The sequence below is a fragment of the Mustela nigripes genome, chromosome 11 (assembly GCF_022355385.1).
Source record: "Mustela nigripes isolate SB6536 chromosome 11, MUSNIG.SB6536, whole genome shotgun sequence".
NCBI lineage: Eukaryota > Metazoa > Chordata > Mammalia > Carnivora > Mustelidae > Mustela > Mustela nigripes.
The window spans coordinates 19,442,002-19,463,110 of record NC_081567.1 but is presented as its reverse complement, the minus strand read 5'-3'; the positions used below and the strand labels follow the sequence as shown (position 1 = coordinate 19,463,110).

General features: G+C 46.9%; 1 protein-coding gene across 1 annotated transcript; it reads right to left on the bottom strand.

Annotated features, from left to right (window-relative positions):
- Nucleotides 1-1,744: 1,744 nt before the first annotated feature.
- Nucleotides 1,745-20,115, bottom strand: ZKSCAN2 (zinc finger with KRAB and SCAN domains 2). The gene is made up of 7 exons (XM_059415088.1): nt 19,421-20,115; nt 18,245-18,431; nt 15,578-15,666; nt 15,123-15,249; nt 11,302-11,988; nt 8,624-9,115; nt 1,745-6,268 (listed from the first exon to the last, which is right to left on the bottom strand). Exons 1-7 carry the CDS (start codon nt 19,826-19,828, stop codon nt 5,349-5,351), a joined length of 2,910 nt encoding a protein of 969 aa, XP_059271071.1. The 5' UTR covers nt 19,829-20,115; the 3' UTR covers nt 1,745-5,348.
- Between the last annotated feature and the right edge of the window lie 994 nt (nt 20,116-21,109).

Sequence of the window (21,109 nt, the reverse complement as noted above, 5' to 3'; positions counted from 1 at the left end):
TTACTGTTTCATTTGACTAAATAAGTCATGAAATAAGGCTTTGGTAAATCTAGTAAATAACAAAATGGTTATATACACACACATGCATGCACACACATACACACACCTGTACGCACAAATGCATGCATGTGTACACACATACAGACACACGGGTGCACACATGTGTACAGCTAACATAGATGATTTGTTATGAACTTGGCACTTTGCAGACTGCTTTATGTGCATTACCTCATTTACCCCCACAACGACCCTCTGAGACAGCACGGAGGGTTGAATAGTGTCCCCCCAACATCCACGTGCACCGGGAACCTCAGAATGTGACTGTATGTGGAGATGAGGTCTTGGCAATGTAATTAAGGTAAGAAGCAATCAAGGTAAGATCCTGCTGGGTTAGGGCGGGCCCAAAATCCAATGGGAGTCCTTAGAAGAGACAGAGAAGGACCCAGAGACACTGAGAAGACATGTGGAAGATGGATGGCACAGACTGGAGTCATGGTGCCACATGCCAGGATCAGGAGTCCCCAAGAGCTAGGGGCAAGGAAGGGTTTCCCCTACAGCCTTGGAAGGAGCTTGGTCATGCTGATGCCTTGATTTCTGACTTGTGGCCTCAGAACCATGGGAGATTAAATTTCGGTTGTTTTAAGTCACCCAGTTTGTGGTAATTTGTGCAGCAGCCCCAGGAAAGTAACACAGACAGGTGCTTGGACCCTTCTCACCTTCCAGAGGAACAGATGGAGGACCAAGAGACGATGTTTCACCTTCCCCAGCTGCATTCTTTTTAGTTCTTAAACACAAAAACATTCATTCTCCTCCCTTAAAGTCTAATTGATGTAACTGGTTTATAGGAATTGAAAATCTGTGCCCTTAAACATTTGTTTTTCCCTTAGAGATTTAAAGTCTCTCATCCAATTCCCAGATGTGAGTCAGTTCACAGACCTAAATGTCTGTGTGTGAACGGAGGCCAGGTCATCTGGGACAATGCTGACAGAACACCGCACCTGAGTGTCCAGGCCATGATCTTCACTTCCTCCCAAAAAGCTGTGGCGATTTACCCACGGAAAGCCTAGAACATTTCCAGTGACTCTTCAACATGGATTCTGAGCAGTTGTGATTCTTGAGGATGCTGCGTTCTGTTGTGGCTGGGTGCGTGGAGCAGAGGCTTGGAAAGCCCAGGCGAGAGAGACACATGCGATCTTCCCCAGCTTCAGGTGAATGGCTCTCCAAACCCATCTGGTGGTTCTTCTTATGGTGCCTGCCAGTTTAGCTGGAAATACACCCTCACCAAGTGGCCGACACTCCGCTTGACTCTCTGGCCTACGGAGTTGACATTGTTAGGGGAACAAGGAAATGGAAGCCACTGGGACTCTTTGAACGAAAACAGTAAACCCAAAGCCATGCTTTCTTTGGGGAAATCTTGAGACTGGTTTAAAAGCACCAGGAAAGGCTGTGGGTGGGGGCCTCCCCCAGAACCCACGAGCTCCGTGCATCCGGGTGAACTCCACACTAGAATCAGAGCTGCTGCTGGGGGCAGTGGCGGAGGCGCCCCTCCGAGGGCTGCTGCACGCGGACAGCTGGGGACTCACAAAGGGTCCTGGGAGATGTGGGGAGGGCAGGGAGCTGGGATCACACGGAGACTCTCTTTACAAAGCTACTGGGATCTGCTTTTGTGACCTCTTGGATAAGTTCTCTTTTCCTTTAATGGAAAACCTCCTTCAAATTATGACAAAAACCCCGGGAGTCATTTATTTTTGACATTTATTTCACAGACAAGTTTTCAAGTGGACATCTACGTGAACGTGAGTACGAAACAATGAAGAGACATACATTTATACCTGGAATGCACGCAGAGGCCAAAGCGAACAGGTGCACAAGCTGCTCACACACGCCTTGCATTTGGGGCTTCCCCATCTCCTTCCTAGCGGAGTCTCGTCCGTCACTGGGCATCACATATGGGTTTTCTTCCCTCCAGCTGCTTGCCATCGGCTACCAAGGAGCTCCAGGGGCTGAGTGATGTGTCCTTTCTCCTCACTGTGCAAGCTCCTGGGCTGCTCACGGCCTCCCTCTTCCTCAAGTATGAAGTGGGTTCAGTGTGGCCTGGATGCCGCCTGCCACCGCGGACCAGGCTGGCTACCTGGTCTTAAAGCCTGCAGCCTCACTAAACATTAGAGCCAGAGCAGTCTTGGCAATCAAGTTCAGCATCTCTCCAGATAAGGAGCACCAGCCCAGAGAGGCTGAGGTTTGTCAAAGGACGCTCAGTAAGTGATAGCAGCGAGGCGGAGATGTGTCCTTTTCGGCTTCTGGTCTAATGCTCACTCCCCTAGGGCAGGCTGCCCAGAGCGGTTTAAACGTATGTGAAGCTTCCTTCTTTAAAGAAGATTTATGGACAAGTAAGGTTGTATGTGTAATAAAATCACTGGTAGGAACTGGAGGTATTCGTGGGGGTAACAAAGCAAGTGTAGGCAGGGAATACAAGCCAGTTTCCAAATGCCTTGGGTAAGATGTCAGAGAACAAAATACCCAGTTGTTCATACTGCTTTTAAAAAATAGCATTTGGGGTAATTTTCAAAGAAATCAGATGGGATTAAACAAACAGAGGTTTTAGGTAGTTGGTTGAGGTGGCTTGTATGTTTTCTTGAGCTTTCCAGCAGCCAGAACAAAGAGAAAAAAGCAGTAAGTTATAAAAATCACAGTGTTTGTAAATCCTTTTTTTTTTTTTTTTTTCCTGTTTAGGGTCAGAGCTTTCCCTGGTACCGAGACCCAGAAAAAAACCCTTTTCCTATGCATCTTCATGAAGGCAATGCTATGTGATATAAAAGGTATGTTATTCATTTTGACTTTCATGCTCCAGTTGAGAAAGACAAGATGCAAGTTGTCTCGGTCGAAGCTGGTGGGCAGGACCTTCTATTTCTTCGGCCCAGAGACAGAGTTCGTGAAGGCAACTTAACCCACGTCTGGGAACATCGGCAGGGGAACTTGGGTTCTAGCTCTGTGTAGCCCCAGACAAATGAAGCTCACACAGACTCGGTCTGCCCCACTTGAGATGGAATGGGTCCTGCACTGTTCCTGCCGTTAGGGACGCTGGGGACGCAGAGGTATACAATTCAAGGCAATTCAGAAAAATGCTTTTGCAGGTGATAGTGATTTTCTCACAGTGGAGTCACCGACATTTTGCAAGTGACACGAAGGTAACGCATTAATTACCTTTGCTGCAATGCCTCCTCTGTCGTACTGCCAGGTCCTTGAGCACGGGCACCACGTCTCTATGTTCGCATCCCCTTACTGTGCCTGGAACACGGCCTTACACGGAACAGTACTTAATACTTAGGAATAAATCATCTACTTTCCTGAATCATGCTTCCCATATAATTATCAATCCTGTGTGTATTACTATATGGTGATTTCTATTCATGGGCATCTTCTCTAGGGCTGGATTTTCAGAACATCTACACGATACAAGCACACGCCCATGGGCACCGCACGCATCTCACTGTGCTAGGCGCACTAACGACATAACACTGCACTTAACCATTAGAAGTCTATAATTCAGACCACACGCAGGAACACAACCTACTGAGGTGTGAACAGTCATAACATCTTCAACAAATATAAATCACAAACGAGTATCAATGTGTACCTGAGTCACCTGCCTTCCAGCAGGCCACACCCTATTCTGTCACCATGAATTGGATTTCTTTCTACACTGCCTACCCTCCTTGGAACTCTGAGGAACAGGCTTGGAAAGATTCAAAGGTACTAAAAGGAAAAATATGATCTCCAGAGGGTTTCAAATAAGAGAATATCTGACAAAAGCGGAGAGAGGTCAGATCAGAAGAATCTTCACACAGCCCTGACTCTGGCTGTCCTTCCACCAAACTCAGGACTCCCCTCCCCAAAGCGAAGCTGCCCCAGGTTGCTGTAGTCATGGGATAAATGTCACTGGCCTCGTCCTGGAGCAGTCAGCCTTGGAAGACCAGATTCCGTGGTTTTATCTGTAATTTCCAGAAATCTGTTAATTACCTCCCTGCTTTTTTCCTCCTCATTTTGACTCTTCCTTCAATACCTGTTGGGTTAGTGCTAGGAGATTACTGAAGAGGTTTTTTAGACAAATAGGTAAATGAAGAAAACGACAAGTGTTCTAGATTGGAAGTTTCTGTAAATCCATTTTCACTCAGTCAGCTAAGTAAGCTACAGAGTTATATAAATCACTCTGGGCTCTACAATCAGGTTGATGACCCTATGGATGGGCTCGGAGAAGGATGGCGTATTTAACAAACATCCCCAGAGGTGGTGGTCTGAATGAGGGGGCTATCTGATCTAGAGCAGGCCTAAGGAGTCTGACTGGTCTTAGAAACAGTGAAGGTGTCTGGTTTCTACCGCACTTCTTCTGTACTTCCTTAATGTTTGAGAAAACTATTATTATGGAACATTATGCTAAATGTGGGGTAGGGAGGCATAAAATATGCCAACATGCCAGTCATGTTCTAGGGAAGAACCAGAAGAGCGGTAGGGTAGAACGTGTCTGAGTTGATTCTACTTTATCTTAATGAGACACACCACAGGCATGCATCCTATTTAATCTGGAGAGGGCCTGGTAGTTCAGGAGAGTCAGATGAGAGCCCCCAAAACATCTAAGAGATAAGTGTAGGACTTACGAGAAATGTTAAGAATTGAATTATTTAGAGGCTGGAGAAGCAGTAGCCAAGAAGGTTTCGGTCCAGAGAAGGTCAGCACAATGGGTAATCAGTTGCTTCTCATCTCTATGGAGGGCCAGGCAAACCACATTTGGTTTCAGTGACAATATAGGGACTCCACCCTAGCTGTGGGAATCGACTTGACACCAAAGTGTATCGTGCAACAGACTTCTCAAGGAAGCTGTAAAATCTCATTATCCCTTGTATCTTCAAGCCAAGATGCATGTGGTGTCATCCTGATCAGAGCCTGAAAGTTCTACCCCCACAAGAAATCTGGGACTGAGCTGCATCCGGGTTCCCATGTGGTGGATAACAGGAAACTTTCAGCATGTTGGGTCTGCTTGAAAACAACTTTCAGCTACGTGGAGGGACCTTGAATGTTGCTGGACTTGGCAGTCCTATGGCAGAGGCCTTGACATACCAAAGGGACTGTCATTCTGAACCCACAGGATGTCTTCTCCTCCTTGCTAAGGGAGAAGTTGAGAGGAACAGACTGGTCACGTTAGAGGCGGAGGTGAGAATACGAGGCGGGCTCCTAGTGTATTTGTATTCTCAAGCTTGTCTTGGGAATTACACTTCATAGCTAGGAAAAGACTGCTTCCAAGGATGAGGCTGGGGTAAAATGGCTAATGGGGCACGTAGGAGAAGAGGTCAACGTCAAAAAGTTTTCCTGAATTCATCAGTCTTTCCCTTAGGCAGGTTCTCTGGGGAATATGTGGATGGTGGGTGCGGCAGAAGCTTTTCTCTGGAATGAACTTCCCGATGTTTGGTGAGGACAGAACTCTTACTGAAACGTTTGCCACACTGGGTACAGCCATAGGGCTTCTCTCCAGTGTGTGTCCTCCGATGCTCTCGAAATCTTGTACAGTTATTGAAACTTTTCTCGCAATCCACACATTTGTAGGGGTTCTCGCCCGTGTGGACCCTGCGGTGGGCGCTGAAATGGGAGCTGTTGGTAAAGCTCTTCCCACACTCCCCACACTGGTAGGGCTTCTCTCCAGTGTGGGTTCTCTGATGTATGATGAGACTCGAGCTCTGACTAAAGCATTTTCCACATTCCCCACACCTGTAGGGTTTCTCCCCAGTATGGATTCTCTGGTGGGCACCGAAGTTGGAGGAGTCATTAAAGCTTTTCCCACAGTCAAGACATTTAAAAGGTTTTTCTCCGGTGTGGATTCTTTGATGTCTGATTAGGCTCCTGCTTCTACCAAAGCACTTCCCACAGACACTGCATTTATAAGGATTTTCCTTCTGGTGGGACATCCGGCACATAAGACGAGCATTCCTTCCAAAGCTTTCTCCGTATTTGAGCAGCCGGTAGGGTCTCTTCCCCATGAAAGGCCTCAGATGCCCTACAGCTTTCCCTAAATCTCGTGATTGAGATGTCAGCTTTCCCTGTCTGATGCCTTGGAGGGTTTCCCATTGTCTTCCTGAGATGCATTCCCTTCTACGGTATTTACCTGGATCAGCGTTCTGGGAAACGACCCTTTTGGACTTTTCTATTAATGCCCCATGCTGCTCCAAGTCCTTATAGATGACCTGTGTTGTAACCTTGATACTTCCTCCAATTTCAAAATCTGGAAAAAAAAAAAAGATGATAAAAATTCTAGACCAGTCCTGTATTAACATAAACAACATAGCCAACAAGGCTTTGTGTGTTGGGATGCTTGTGTACTTCTCTGGCGTCTCGGGTCCTGTTACCATTCTGATTCATTGTCCCTTCTTTCCATTCAGTGCCACGAACAGCCAATAACACCTCGTACATAGCAGGCCTTCAGGAATGTTTTCTGAATGGAACTGAAAGCCAAGCTGTTATTCCCCATCCAGACCCGGAGTAACAGGGGCCAGCTTAGCGCTCTCCCTGAAGTTCTTCTCCCACTCCCCCTGCTTTCAAAATTTCACATCTGTGCGACAATACGCTGTCCCGGTGTTCATAGCAGATTCTAGCGATCAGGTTCCAATTCCTCAATGACTTCTGAGTTCATCGATATCTGATCATATCCTACCCACGGCTATTTCTTCCTTCTCCTCCCGCGTTCCTGGCGCTGTTTTCTCCAGCTGTCTCACACACACACCTGATTCAGCCTGACTCTCCCCATTCCCCACGCGGGGACCGCCCTGCCCTCACTCTCTCTACTGCGTCTACGTCTCACTATGTCCCACGCTCACTGCAAGGTGCACACCGGAGGCCAGCCTTTCCGGGAGGTCTTCTAGACTGACAGGCTTTGGAACCCCACAGCTCTGGTTCTGATTCCATCCTGGCCACTTATTAACTGTGGTTTTGTATAAACTTTTTATTATGTAAAATTCAAGCATACAGAAAAGCTGAGACTATAGTAGGTGAAAGGAATTTCCGCGAATCACTCACCCCACTTAAGTGATGATCTCTTCGTGGCCAATCTAGTCTCATCTCTAGTCCCGCCCACTTTCTGCTCCTTTAGCCAGATTATTTTGAATCAAGTTCTCAACATTGTATTACTTCATCCAGGTCTGTTTGATGCCCAAACCCTGTTCTTTTTTTTTTTTTTTTTTTTAAGATTATTTATTTATTTATTTGACAGACAGAGATCACAAGTAGACAGAGAGGCAGGCAGACAGAGAGGAGGAAGCAGGCTCCCCGTGGAGCAGAGAGCCCGATGTGGGGCTCAATCCCAGAACCCTGGGATCATGACCTGAGCCGAAGGCAGAGGCTCCAACCTACTGAGCCACCCAGGCAGCCCCCAAACCCTGTTCTTAAGCATTCTGCTATGCTGTCTTGCTCCTACTTGCTGGTTTTACCATTCCTGTCCTTGCATACACTGAGTTGAAACTGCTGATATCCCTCCGCCCTCCCAACCCAAGTAGGGCGGCTGTGGTGTGGGCTGGGGAGGGGAGAGCAGACATCCATCAGTCCATTAAGTTCAGTGAAAGTCCCAACAATGCCATCTTTCATTTAGCAATTCTTCTGAAGCGTTCTCTTTGGGTCCAACATTGTCCTGGGATTTGAAGGAAGTCACAGCCTTGTGGCTGGCTCAGATAGAGTCTGACAATTTAGTGACAGGTCTGCAGCTTGATTTACAGAATGAGACTCACAAGGGATGGTACCAAAAGACTTTGTTTCCAGGAGTCAAAACCTGGGTTATATAGGACTTAACGATTTCAGCCTTCAAACCACGATTTCTCATATGAACACTAGCAGAAAGCATAGGTAGGCCCCTTCTCTAGCATTTGTTTTGAGTGAGCAGACAGTGCAGAAGGAAACCGTAACAGGTAAGGACAGAAAGATAAGATGAGCTCAGACCGAGGATGGCTGTGGAACCTTAATACAAGACCGATGGAGAAACCTGGTTTGGAGACTTTTACAAAAGTCTAGACAAGAGAAAGAGAAAGGCTAAACCTCTCTCACCACAGGTAGTGGCTGTGGTGACTAACAAGGGGACAGACGGAAGCTCTACAACAGCTGAGAAAAATGTGTTCTCTGCTTGGATGTAAATAATCAGAGAGAAAGCATCAAAACGTCTCTAAAGTTTTCCCTGTGGGAGGACACAGGGAAGAGCCAAGGTACAGGAAGGGAGACTGTGATTTTAGTTGTGAAATTTTAAGTCCGGGCTGCTGTGGGGACAGATGCCCGTGAGGGCACCAGTAGTCTGTTGAAACGTGCAGTCAAGTCTCTCTCTCATTTTGCCTCTGTCTTTTTCAGATGATATGAAACATTGACCCATACAGACAAAACGGAGGCTGAGATCCCAAGGACTGAATCACTAGAACGTCAGCAACTTCCTTGAATAGAAGCACCACGAGAAAGACACTTTGTTTTATTCACTGCTAGATCCCCCATTCCTCACACAGCACAGGCTCCTCAAACACCTGTTTAAGAAATAAATACCCATGGGTGATATGCGGAGAGTTACTGATTCTTCGGTAAATCACCCTTCCCCCTCGATGGTCCTTACCATTTGGGCTTTGCAGTAGACCTGGAGGCCCCTGGAACTCCGACTCTTGCACAGTGTCCTCTTCACTCATTCTCTCACTGCCAGAATCTTCTACCATCGCCTCTTGTGAGGTCTCCTCAGGTTCCCAGCCTGTAGGTTCCTGGGGTTCAATTTCAGTATCCTCTCCTTCTTGCCCTGACGGTGATGGGATTTCTTCTGGAGTGCTGGCGGAAGGGGCAGGGGCCCGAGCGTTAATCAGGGCATCCATCTCCTTGTAGAACGCACAGGACTCCAGCACGTGACCGTTTTTCACCTTGCGGTAGCTCTTCTGCAGGCTTTTGAACTTGGTCCGGCACTGCTCTGGCGTCCGGAGGAAGCCACACTCCCGCAGTTGTTCAGCCACGGCGCCATACAGCTTGCTCTTCCGATGACAGGCTTGGAGAGCTTCATAAAACCGAGTCTCACGGAGGATATCAAGAAAAGTTTTGGTTTCCTCGTACCCCCAGTGCACACCTGCCATGGAAAGAAAAAGTGCAAGGACATAAGACATAAGCAGCCTCGAAACAGAAGGGGTAAAAGGAAACAGATCCCCTTCATGGTGGCAACAGGAACCATGACCTGCTGGGGGAGAACATGTGCAAAAAATCGAGGGTCTCTATAAAAAAACCTGTAATTTACTGAAAGACATAAATTAACTAGAAAAAATGGAGAGACACTATGTTTCCAGATAGGAAGACTCAAGTTGTATAGATTCAGTTCTCAAATGAATCTATAAAGTCAACATCCCAATAGGATTTTTAAACTGAAATTGTTAAACTGATCTCAAAGTTTATTTGGTAGAGGAAGAATGTAGTCCCTCCGATCTGCCACTGCAACGGCGATTAGCCAAGGATACACAGGTCTTTTCTAAATGGTTAAAACTAACAGACTAGGACACTTTTTTAACGAGTCTTCCTTGAAGAGCAGAACTACATCTAGAGTCATTTTTGATGTCACTGAGTCCTCTACTGTAAGAGATGAAATGACTTGCAAGACAAGCAGATGTTCTGCGTCTATGGCAGAATCAAACTTTTCAGGACATGTCTGAGCAGTTTGTTAAACCAGGCTTTTTGTCTGTTTTGTAAGCAGGAAGAAGTCACTTCTCTCCTCAGTCTTACCCCGTGCTCTCCTCCAGGCCTAGCTTGGGACCACCCTCCTGTCTATGGATTTCCAGATTGGGGAGCACCTGTCCATGCACAATGTATCTTCCCTGTGTTTTCCTGAGCTATCTCTTTTGAATAGATACAGTCATGAGTGGACCCCCCAGCTCTCCTAGCCTGATTTATTTTTCCACTCTAAGAACTTACCATCTTTTTAAAAAATATTATTATTTATTATTAGATATGACTTATTATAAATTATATTATAATTATATTCATATACAACTACATATAAAATTATATAAGCAATATATATATTATATATCACATATAATAAACATAATTATATTTATATAATTATAAATTATAGATCATATTAATATAAAATTCATAACAACAAATTTATTATTAATTATTATTATTAGAGAGAGAAAAATAGAGCATGAGTGGGGGCCAGAGGGAGTAGAAGAAGCAGACTCCCTGCTGAGCAGGACCCTGTGGGGCTCGATCCCAGGACCCTGGGATCATGACCCGAGCAGAAGGAGGACACTTAATTGACTGTGCCACCCAGAAGCCCCTAGAACTTACCATCTTTTCCCAAGGTAGAGTGGAGAAACTTTCCTAATAATAGTGACGCCTGGCTATGTCTCACTGAATTTCGCCAGAATAAAGTCTCTCCTTCTCATTTTGCCTCTGCCTATCCTTTTTTTTCATGCATATCACAAAGAATTGAGATGTTTGTGTTTAACATCTGCACAATGCCTTTCTCAATTTTTATCTATTACTTCATTTAAAACTAATGATCCTGGAATCCTGTCAGGTTTTACTGATGAGAAAATGGAACTTCAGAGTACTTACAGGATGTGTCTACTGTCACCTAGTTGTTCACTGCTGGGTTAGTTCTGCATGTCCCCAATTTCGACATAAGATTTTGTTTATATTGTATGTGGTATATCTTTCCCCATCTTTTAATTTCAAGGTCTTTGTGTCTTATACTTCACACATATCTCTTGTAAGCAATATTTCATTTTTTTTAATGATTGATGGTCTTTTAAGTCTATAACTAATGACATATTTGGATATATGTCTACCATCTTACTGTGTTTTCCATTAGACTCATCTACTTTGTGTTCCTTTTTCTCTCCTTTCTTGTCTTCTACAATTACAATTTTTTACTTTCTTCAGCTATACAGTCTTTTACTGGTCATCCTAAGTAGTATAACAATGTATCTTTGCCTTATTATAATTCAACACAACTGGCTGGTTTCTACCAATCCTCAGATGAGGGCTCTCCAGAGTCCTTTGACTTTATTTATCTTCCTTCCACAGGCTCCAAATACTCCAATCCATGCTGTGCTCTAGCCCAAGAAAGAACTGTCACAGCCACTGCTCAGACTGCACCAAGGGCAGCAGCGGACACCTGAGAGTACGTTCGGTGATTAGTGGCAAGGTGCTCACGGCAGCACTCCCCAAATTAGGCTGCCTCTGGTCTACTTACTCTATTTACTATAAGCCCATATAATCCATTTTCATACCCGAAGGAAAGAGCACAATTCTTACCACTCAGGTTCTGAAACAAGACAGGGGCACCACGAATCTCAGACTTCCGGATAAATTCAACGCCCATTTCATCACCATCAGATTCTTCTGCGGCATCTTCCTCCTCTACCAAACGGACCCGTTCTTTAGCACCGATATCAACTCTCTTTAGTCTGGGGAGAGAGAGAATCTCCTTTGGCTTATCAGCAGATGAAGCATGGGCTGCAGGGTTCAACAGAGCGTCCATGTCCTCAAAGAAGGCACAGGGTTCCAGCACATGGCCATTTCTCACCTTCCGATAGCTCTTCTGGAGGCTTTTGAACTTGGTGCGACACTGTTCTGGTGTTCGGAGGAAGCCACACTCACGAAGCCACTCAGCCACAGCCCCGTACACTTGGCTGTTTCGGGGACAAGCCTGCAGCGTCTCATAAAAGCGAGACTCCTTGAGAATGGCAAGGAAAGTCTTTGTTTCCTCATAGCTCCAGTGCACGCCCGCTATCTTCTCATCTTCCAAACCCCAGTGCTGCTGTTCGCCCCACACTCTCCCCGCTCTGCGCGCAGGGATCTGAGCCGTGTGAACTGGCTTCTCCTTGATGTGGTTGCTTCGTAGAATAATACTCCTTTTGTTAGAAGAGTGCAGACCCAGGGTCCATGGCTCCTTTCTTTGCTCCAGCTGGGCAATCTTGTTAGACACAGACACAGTACCTCCTGCGAGAGAAACACATTTCATGTTAAACCAGAGGTCAGAGCTGCATGCCCTCATCTGTGGCTCTAGCAGGCCCTCCTGGACACTTGTCCGCACCTATCCTCGAAACGTTTTGTCCCCTCTCGTCTAGAGCCTTCCTCAACCATGACAGAGCACAGCATGGTCATTCTTACTACCGATGGTATATTTAGAGTTACCCTTACACCTCTCTTCGTTGGCACAATCATCTGCTAACTTACACTATCAGGTTACTTCTCATGTATATACCATTTCTTTCTCTTGCTAGTTCTTAAGGGAAAACCTTTAAGGGTAAGAAACATATATTCTATTACCTGTGACTCCCTCTCAGTGTCTAACATTGTGCAGGGTTCAGCATCTGCTGTAACCAGTGTTTGTTACTCACGGAACCAAGTGTGCTCATACTGGTCCCCACACACTCCCACTCCCACCCCCACCCCAACATATGCAGGTACACACACACACACACACACACACACACACTGGGGCTAGGACAGATACATCGAGAATTTGGGGATACATGTGGCAAGGTTAATAGGAAAGAGATGGAAGAAGAAGGAAGCACACAGACAGCTGTTGCCTCATGGCGCTGTGGAGATCGACATGTCTTAAATGTGAACCCTGACCCCCGTACACCCTGCTTTACTTTTGACCCAGAGGGATGTTTCTTAATCTCTGAGCTTCGGTTGCCTAGGGAATGCTGGCCCCTATTCCCAGAGATGCTGGGAATATTAAATAAATGATCGTCTGTAAAGTACCTAACACCCAACAGGTATGTAATAAAATTTGATTTTCTTCTAGATAACACAAACAGAAACTTCACGGAATTGTCGAGAAGAAGCAGCATCACATCAAATCCTTTCTGAAAGAACTCTGGGGATGGAGATTGGCTGTTTATTTTTACATGAGAGAGGTAAGTGTAGGATTGATGAAAGCTTGAATATCTAGAAAGGCCAGGCAGATGGTGAGAAGGTAGGCCCATGGTGTCTGACATTTGATTTTTCAAGAGACACAGGATATCCAGATTTACAGACTAAGAGCAAATTAAAATGCTGAGCAAGGCCAAAATATGTGTATAGGCTAGACTGAGCTCATAAGCCGCAAGTTTACAACCTATGATAAAGGATTGGGGCAGGTGTCTCTGGTCTGGGTCTTTCTACATGTCTTCACAGTTGACCCTCGAACAAAGGTGGGGCTAGGCAACCCAGCCTATGCAGTCAAAAATCCGTGTATAACTTCTGACTCCCCCAAAACTTAACTACTAAGAGCCTACTACTGACTGGAAGCCTTACTGACAACACAGTCCACTAACAAGTATTTTATGTATTATATATAATTACATACTGTATTCCCATAATAAAGCAAATTAGAGAAAAGAAAATGTTATTAAAAAAGCCATAAGGGGGCGCCTGGGTGGCTCAGTGGGTTAAGCCGCTGCCTTCAGCTCAGGTCATGATCTCAGGGTCCTGGGATCGAGTCCCACATCGGGCTCTCTGCTCAGCAGGGAGACTGCTTCCCTCTCTCTCTCTGCCTGCCTCTCTGCCTACTTGTGATCTCTGTCTGTCAAATAAATAAAATCTTTAAAAAAAAAAAGTCATAAGGGAGAGAAAATATATTCACAGTTCTATACATATTTACTGAAAAAAAAAATCCATGTAGAAATGGACCTACGCAGTTCAGACCATCTTATTCAAGACTGTATACGTGTGAAGGTGCTGGTCTATATCTGAATTCTCCGAGGATGATCCCCATCCCACTAGAGGGATCTCACACCTGACTCAGGACTCTCACGCAGCACGCTGCTAGGTCTGGGTGCCGTGTAAACTGAGGTCACGCTAGGAAGCGCCCGTGTGTGCAACCCAGGCAGACGGCTGGAATGCCTGCCGCTCTGGGATGGCCGCCTTGCTACCACTGTGTCATCAGTGCCACCCTACGTTGGTCGTTGTTTTTAGTTGCCTTAATTGCTTTCTAATTATAAATAATCCTTGGTGTATCTTTATTTGCTGAGTTGGCACAGCCTTTTTTTATAATCTCTATACTTTGGTATCTATAGGTAGTGTTGTCCAATAGAACTTTCTGGGATGACAGCAATGCTCTGTAATTGTGCTGTTCAATACAGCTGTCAAATATCCTGACAGTGGCTACAGCCACTGAGGAACTGAATTTTTAACTTTATTTAATTTTAATTAATTGTATAAAATTAAATTGCCCTGTGTGGCTAGTGGCTACCCTATTAGCACATGTTTATAGCCTCTCTAGTGTGGGTTAGTACACATGTTAGGCCTGTAATTTCCTTTTTTTTTTTTTTTAAGATTTTATTTATTTATTTGACAGACATCATAAGTAGAGAGGCAGGCAGAGAGAAAGAGGGGGAAACAGGCTCCCTGCTGAGCAGAGAGCCCAATGTGTGGTCCCAGGACCCCTGGGATCATGACCTGAGCCGAAGGCAGAGGCTTTAACCTACCAAGCCACCCAGGTGCCCCTAGGCCTGTAATTTTATTAATAATCAGTCCTCAACTTTTAGCTTATGTATGAATGAACTATACTTATGTCCACTACTAATGCAGTGACAAATCCTTCAGAAGTTTGCCTGTAAAGTGATACAACAGTGGTTATGTGTGCCTGTGATTTTGTGCTATTTAAATTATTCACAACACACTTGTATTGTATTGAAATTATCTTTTTCCTTCCATCTGTAAGATTTATCCATTCAACAATCATTTGCCGGCCCTCCACCCATGCGTCTAGCTGTATGCAGAGTGTTGGGTTAGTGCAGGTAAACAAGGGCATATCATCAAAGACCTTGTGACTTTACAGAGCTTGTAGTCTAATGGGTATGTGTAAGTAGTATGAATGTGAAAGTTATATAGAACACCTCGCCAATGTTTTCACCCCTACGTCAGGAGAATACGAATATATTTTAAACTGGAAGAAAGGAAGGAATGAGGAAGACAGCACGGAGAAGTGGTCACTAGGTCTGGTGAGCCGGCCACAGAAATGACCGGACAATCCGCAGAGGTCCTGTAGGTGTGGACAGTCATAGCTATTGTATCATCAGTAGAAATAAAGATATCAAAAATCCCCCAATTTTTTATGTGAAAAGGGAAAGAATCCTTACCCAGGGAGACCATGTTCCCAACACTCTCTTTCCTAATATCCCGGTACAGGTCTCTGTGAGCGGGAATCTGATGTACGCTCTTTTTGTAGGAAAAACCTCTCGCCATGTGGACATCTTTCACTGGTCCCTGTAACAACACTAACAGCAATGACTACCAAGATAACCATACGGGTCTTCAGAGGATGAATGATCATGGAGGAAACAAAGAAGGGCCCCAAAGAAGAATTAAAATCAGGAAACCAAGTGTGTAGGATGTGCCAAATGAAGCAGAAGATATTATAAAGAATCAAATCCAGCAAGGAGTCTCATTAATCAGAAGTCTGGGTCCAGTCTTCTCTGTAAAAGGAGTCAAGGGGGAATAGGCTCTTGGAGGAGTATAAGAGTTTGAAGACAGTGAAGGCACAGGAAATCATTGGGACTGAATACCCTAGGAAGGCAGAGAGAAGGTAATGTACCTGAGACACAACAGGTAGTCGTGTGGTTGTTACTTCCTGATCCATGTTCCATTCATTAGCAGGAGCAAGAACCCAGGGAGAAGGCCGAGCTGTAAGAAGAGAAAGAAACAATCAGGGTTCTGGGCTCTGGACCTTTAATCCACGCAGCCTCTCCTTTTAAGAAATGAAGATGCATAAAAATCCCCCAACAAGTATAAATTGATCATTTCATCAATGAGTTCAGAACAATACCTGAACCATGGTACCCTGAAGCAGAGCTCATATGTGTGAATGCTTTTAGGGAGTTAGCAGACAAAGTGCATTATGAAGGGGGCCAGGTAAGGAATGGGGGAACTGAGAGCACATACACCACGGAAAGGGTACACAGCCAATGCCCACTTCCACTTAATGCTTCATTGGGAAACACTGGGCCTGCTATAGTTAGAGCTACTCATATTTTCAGGAGGAGCCAGAAATCTGGACTTTTGTATAAGAATCTCAAAAATTTTAAACCCTGAGAACTCCAAACGAACAAATGATAAAACCCCAAACAAAAACCCTCTGTAGGTAAAACACAACAAGTCTGACTTGACATGTGAGTTATCAGTTTGTAATCCCTGATATGAGTTGATCAATTCTTTAATATGCTAAAGAAGTTGACACACATAGATACATAGTCCTGGACACACAAGCAAATACATAGTACACTCCCTCAAAAGGTAAGAGGAAGATATATACACATACATATAGCACAGTCTGCGTCTAACTGTCTAACTTCTACTCTGGAACTCGCAATCTAGGGAAAACTTCCAGAATGAATATTACTGTGATCAAGAACTTAAGAACTTGCTCCACTACTCTCTAAAGAAGCAAACTGGATCACTTCCCTGGAAATGTATTACAGATATCCCCTGCTTTTCGAAAGTTCCTGTTATGCCACTTTGTTTTTATAAAAGGCATACATTAGTAACTATGTTTGCTAACTAAAAGAAATCCAAAAAAGGATTTTCACATTTGAAAAAAAAAAAAAAAGGTAAAAAGCGCAGATACTATTCAGTGTCTGCTTCTTAGTGAGCTGTTATGGAGACAGGGGGAGTGGCCGGCTACAGCGGCCCTGTCCTGCTAAGCACCTCAACAGAACACACTTTTCCACATTGTGAACGCCTTGTCACCCTGGGATGGCGAAATCCAGAAACACCATACACTTATTGGACTAAGCTTATCAGCTAAAGTAACTGACAGCATGTAATCCAGGGGAACTCTGAAATCCAGAAAACATCTGGATTTAATCTTTGTAATGATTTCTATCACAATATGAATTTCAGGAAAGATAAGGAGGTTGAGTACACAGCAGTAAATCCTGCCACTTGGTGAGGGGTGTGTAAAATCTGTCTGAGATTTGAAGTTTAAAAATAATCATGCCATTATGGGAGAAAAGGAACTAACATTTATTGACCACTATATGTACTGGTCTCTTCACGCAGCTTCTTTTAACCTACATTAACACCCTTATTATTTTCCTTTTACAAATGACAGGACAGGAAGTTTGAGAAGTAACCTGACCAAGGCCACATAGAGAATGGATGGCAGAGCTAAGTTTTGTGTCCTGGTTGTCTGCCTAATCGCTGAACCTGTGTGTGTTAATGCTCCTTTCCATATTACTTGCCCAAGGACAGATAGACAGAGATACAGAGACAAAAAGATATGAGCCCAAGCCTCCCACTGTGGGTTCAGTGATCTTCCCATCCCCCTCTCTCAGCCTGACACGAGGCGGGGGTCCTAGAGATCACGGAGCTCCAGGTGTTCAATTTCCTCCTACATGACTTATTAATGTCCAGGCAGCAAGGAAGCCTGTGCTCCCTCCTCCATGAAATCATCTTGTTTACCGCTCTCATATGCTACTTCTGTGATGTCTCACTTGGGAGTCAATTTTTTTTTTTATAATTTTTTTAAAAGATTTTATTTATTTATTTGACAGACAGAGATCACAAGCAGGCATAGAGGCAGGCATAGAGAGAGAGAGGAGGAAGCAGGCTCCCTGCGGAGCAGAGAGCCCGATGCGGGGCTCGATCCCAGGACCATGGGATCATGACCTGAGCCGAAGGCAGAGGCTTTAACCCACTGAGCCACCCAGGCGCCCCAGGGAGTAAATTTTTTAAAGTAAATATTTTGGGGCACCTGGGTGGCTCAGTCGGTTAAGCGCCTACCTTTGGCTCAGGTCATGATCTCAAGGTCCTGGGATGGAGCCCCGCATTGGGCTCCTCACTCAGCAGGGAGTCTGCTTCTCCCTCTCTCAAGTAAATAAATAAAATATTAAAAAAAAAAAAACCACCTTGTTTCCCTTTCCAAACAGTTTTTAAAGTTGTTTATAGTCAGCCAAAAAGACAGACACATATACACAGCAGGACTGAAAAACACATGCTGGTTATGGAATGGAGATTCTTAAATTTCATAGCAAGACCTGAGGCCAGTCTGGGAAAGTTTTCCCAGAGTCCATCTTTAAGATGCCTCTTACTTATGCTGTACATATTACCAACTCTTGAAGTGAATGAACCCTTGCTCCCCAGATATTCAATTTATTTTCAAATACATATTAAGGGGATCCTACTCTAAGCAAGTCATGGTGTTAGGGTTATAATATGCATCTGCCATGATCTCTGCCCTGGGAATGCTCCGAGTTCTTCTTACCATTCTTGGGTAAGGGCCGATGCTCTCTCTTTCGGTTCAGCTGCTCTTCGTGTCCTGAGTGGAGGCTTCTAGCTTCCTCCAGAGACACCACTCTGGGTTGGGTCTCCACCTGCTCTGGCTGAAAGTCTGTTACCTCCCATGCTGCTCCAAGGGGGACCTGCTTCTCCGAGTGCACAGGACTGCTGACCTGGGAAATAAAGCCAATGCCATAATGGAAAGAGGGCCAGAGAGGGCCAAACTTCCCCCAGAAAGACATCAAAGAAGGATAGAAGATGTGAGAAGGAATGAAAATTTCACTCCATTCCCAATGGAGTGTCCAAGGGCATTAGGTGAACAGTACTGTCCAGAAGTCTAGGGATAAGGCAACAGGAGAGTGCTCTTTATTAGTTTACAGAGGGGGAAAAAAATCTATCAAGAGTAAAATACACAGCCTCCTTATTATTAGAATAGATACTACGTCCTTGCACAGAGCAGCGAAATAAATTCACTAGTGAACTGAAAATATACAATTAATTTCCACATGTAGCGGATATCCCTGACCAACACAGCAGCCTGCTGATAGGTCTTTATACGAATGCAAATCCTGAGCAAGGTGAAACTGCAAATCTTGCAGATTTCATGAGGTTAATGAAAGGGCTGTTGAAAACAACTAGAAGACCGAGAAATACCACTGACAAGCGAAGATCTGCTGGTTCAACTAGAGAAGAGTGACCAAGATGATGGCATCGAGGGCCCCTCAGAAGACACGCACTGGAAGAGTAGAGAGGACCCTGGGATAACTGATGAAGTCTGTGCTTGCTTTGTTTGCAAAAAACAGCCCTCTTGAAAATCAGGCTGCCAAAGTCCAACCCTGCAAAGCCTAATGTATTGTTCTCTCATAGAATTTTTGGGAAATATTACACAAAAGACGTGAACAAATACTTAGAGGCACAGTGTTTAACTTCATTTGCAAAACCCTATTTCAAGCAAGGTTTGTTTTGTTTGTTTGTTTGTTTTTTTCCTCCCGATTTAATATGAAATTCCGATCCTCTTTCGAGTCACTTTAAAGGTCTCTCATTAGTACCGTTTCTCCGTCCATAAGCCCCATCTGCAAGGCATCCGTGCCCCCCCGCACCCCACCCCCCTGCACTTACCCATCGCCTTCTAAATACAACTATTTGGAAAATCCTCTCTCACCTGCTGTCTTAGCCTTCCAGTCTCTTGCTCCAAATGTACGACCAGGGCCACCGCCTCCTCTCCGCTCTCCGGACACTGCTTCTGCGCCCACGCCTGAATCTTCTTGGGTAAAATGGTGAGAAACTGTTCAATCACCAGCAGCTCAAGGATCTGCTCCTTGGAACGCATTTCGGGCTTCAGCCACCGGCAGCAAAGTTCCCAGAGTTTGCTGAAAGCTTCATGGGGTCCGGTCACATCGTCGTAACAGAACTGCCGGAAGCATCTGCGAAGGGTCTCGGCCTCGGCGCCCTCCGAGCCTGCCAGAGCGGGTTCCGCGGCCCACTCGGGGTCCTTCTCCACCTTCATTACGAAGCATCCCTCCACCTCCAAGGGAGCCTCATCGGTCGGAGGGTGCAGCGATGCGGCCATGCTCCGACCCGGTGGTCAACCTCACGTCTAGTTCCACGGAGACTCATAAACCTCCGAGGCTTCTCTGCGTAACGACCTTTGGAAGGGGGACGGCAAGGAAGTGAAAACACGGCCGGCGGCCGCAACGGGGCCCTCCGGGGGCGCTCATCAAATCCATCCTAGACGCTGGAAGAGGGGAACGTGTACCCTAAGGTCCCCAACCCGGCCTCTTCTGCAAACACGATGTGGTTTTCCAGGATGCATGTCTTTCAGGGCAGTGTCCGAAAGGGCAAGGCCGGGGAACCGGGGGGGGGGGTAAAGCGGGGGTGGGGGTGGGGGTGGGGGGCAGAAGGAGGGGTGGGCGGGGGCGGACGGCCGGCCGGGAGGGGGCTGGGCCCCGCGGAGGCGAGGCCCCGGGTGGGTGGGGCCGCATGGACAGGCCCCGCCCGGCCCGGGGGTTCGGGGTCCGAGGGGCGAGGCTCGGCCCGCGCGGCGCGCCCAGGCCGCTGCGGGTGGCCTGGTGGGGCCGGCCGTGTCCGAGGGCAGCGCGGGGCTCTTTAGGGCCCGAGGCGGTCCCGACAGTCCTCAGGAGCCCTCCGCACGCCACGGAAAAGACCGCCAGGCGGTCCGGCCCCTGAGGGGAACGGCTCCGCGGGACCCCGCGAGCCCTCGGAGGGGACGGTCGTCGGCCCCGTGCGCGGCCTGGTCCGCTCCGCCCGCGGACTGCGCGGGGGGCGCTGGGAGCCGCGGCCACGCATGCGCCGCCCGCGACCGCGCGCCGCGGGGCCCGGGGAGGCTTCCTCGCGGGCGAGGGGCTGAGGGAGAGGGCTGCGCGGTGGACTCTCGCGAGAGCGCGCGGCGCGGCGCCCCCGCCGCGGAGGGACGTGAAGAACGAGGAGGGGCGTGGAGAGGCTTCGCGGGGCGGAGGGACCCACAGCCGGTGGCCGGGCGGACCTTGTGCGGGAGAAGACGGCACAGTGTGCAAAAGGAGAGTGGGAGGCTTCCCTCGGCCGCGCAGTCTGGGAGGCGGGGCGACGTCTCTGAGGTGAAGGACGCTCCTGGGGAGGCGCCGCAAAGGCCTTTCTGCAGCGGAAAAGGGAGAGGGAGCGGGGACTCCTTTGCTTGGCGGAGGGGTCTGTCGCAGAGGGCGCACGCGGGCTTGCAGCGTCGTCGGAGGGCGGCGGCCGTCGCGGACTGCTGCCCCCGCCAGGCGCTCGGTCCCTGCTGTGCCCCTGCGGGAGCCCCTTAGCGACCCAGTCCCGTCCCCTCGGGGCAGCGCGGGGCCGCCCCAACCGTCCTCCA

Excerpts from the sequence above, each read along its gene's own strand:
- ZKSCAN2 (XM_059415088.1), bottom strand. The coding sequence starts at position 19,828 with ATGGCCGCATCGCTGCACCCTCCGACCGATGAGGCTCCCTTGGAGGTG. Across the intron at positions 18,432-19,420 it reads CTGGAAGGCTAAGACAGCAG|GTCAGCAGTCCTGTGCACTC; the intron begins GTGAGAGAGGAT and ends TTTATTTCCCAG. Across the intron at positions 6,269-8,623 it reads TCTACTGCAAAGCCCAAATG|ATTTTGAAATTGGAGGAAGT; the intron begins GTAAGGACCATC and ends TTTTTTTTCCAG.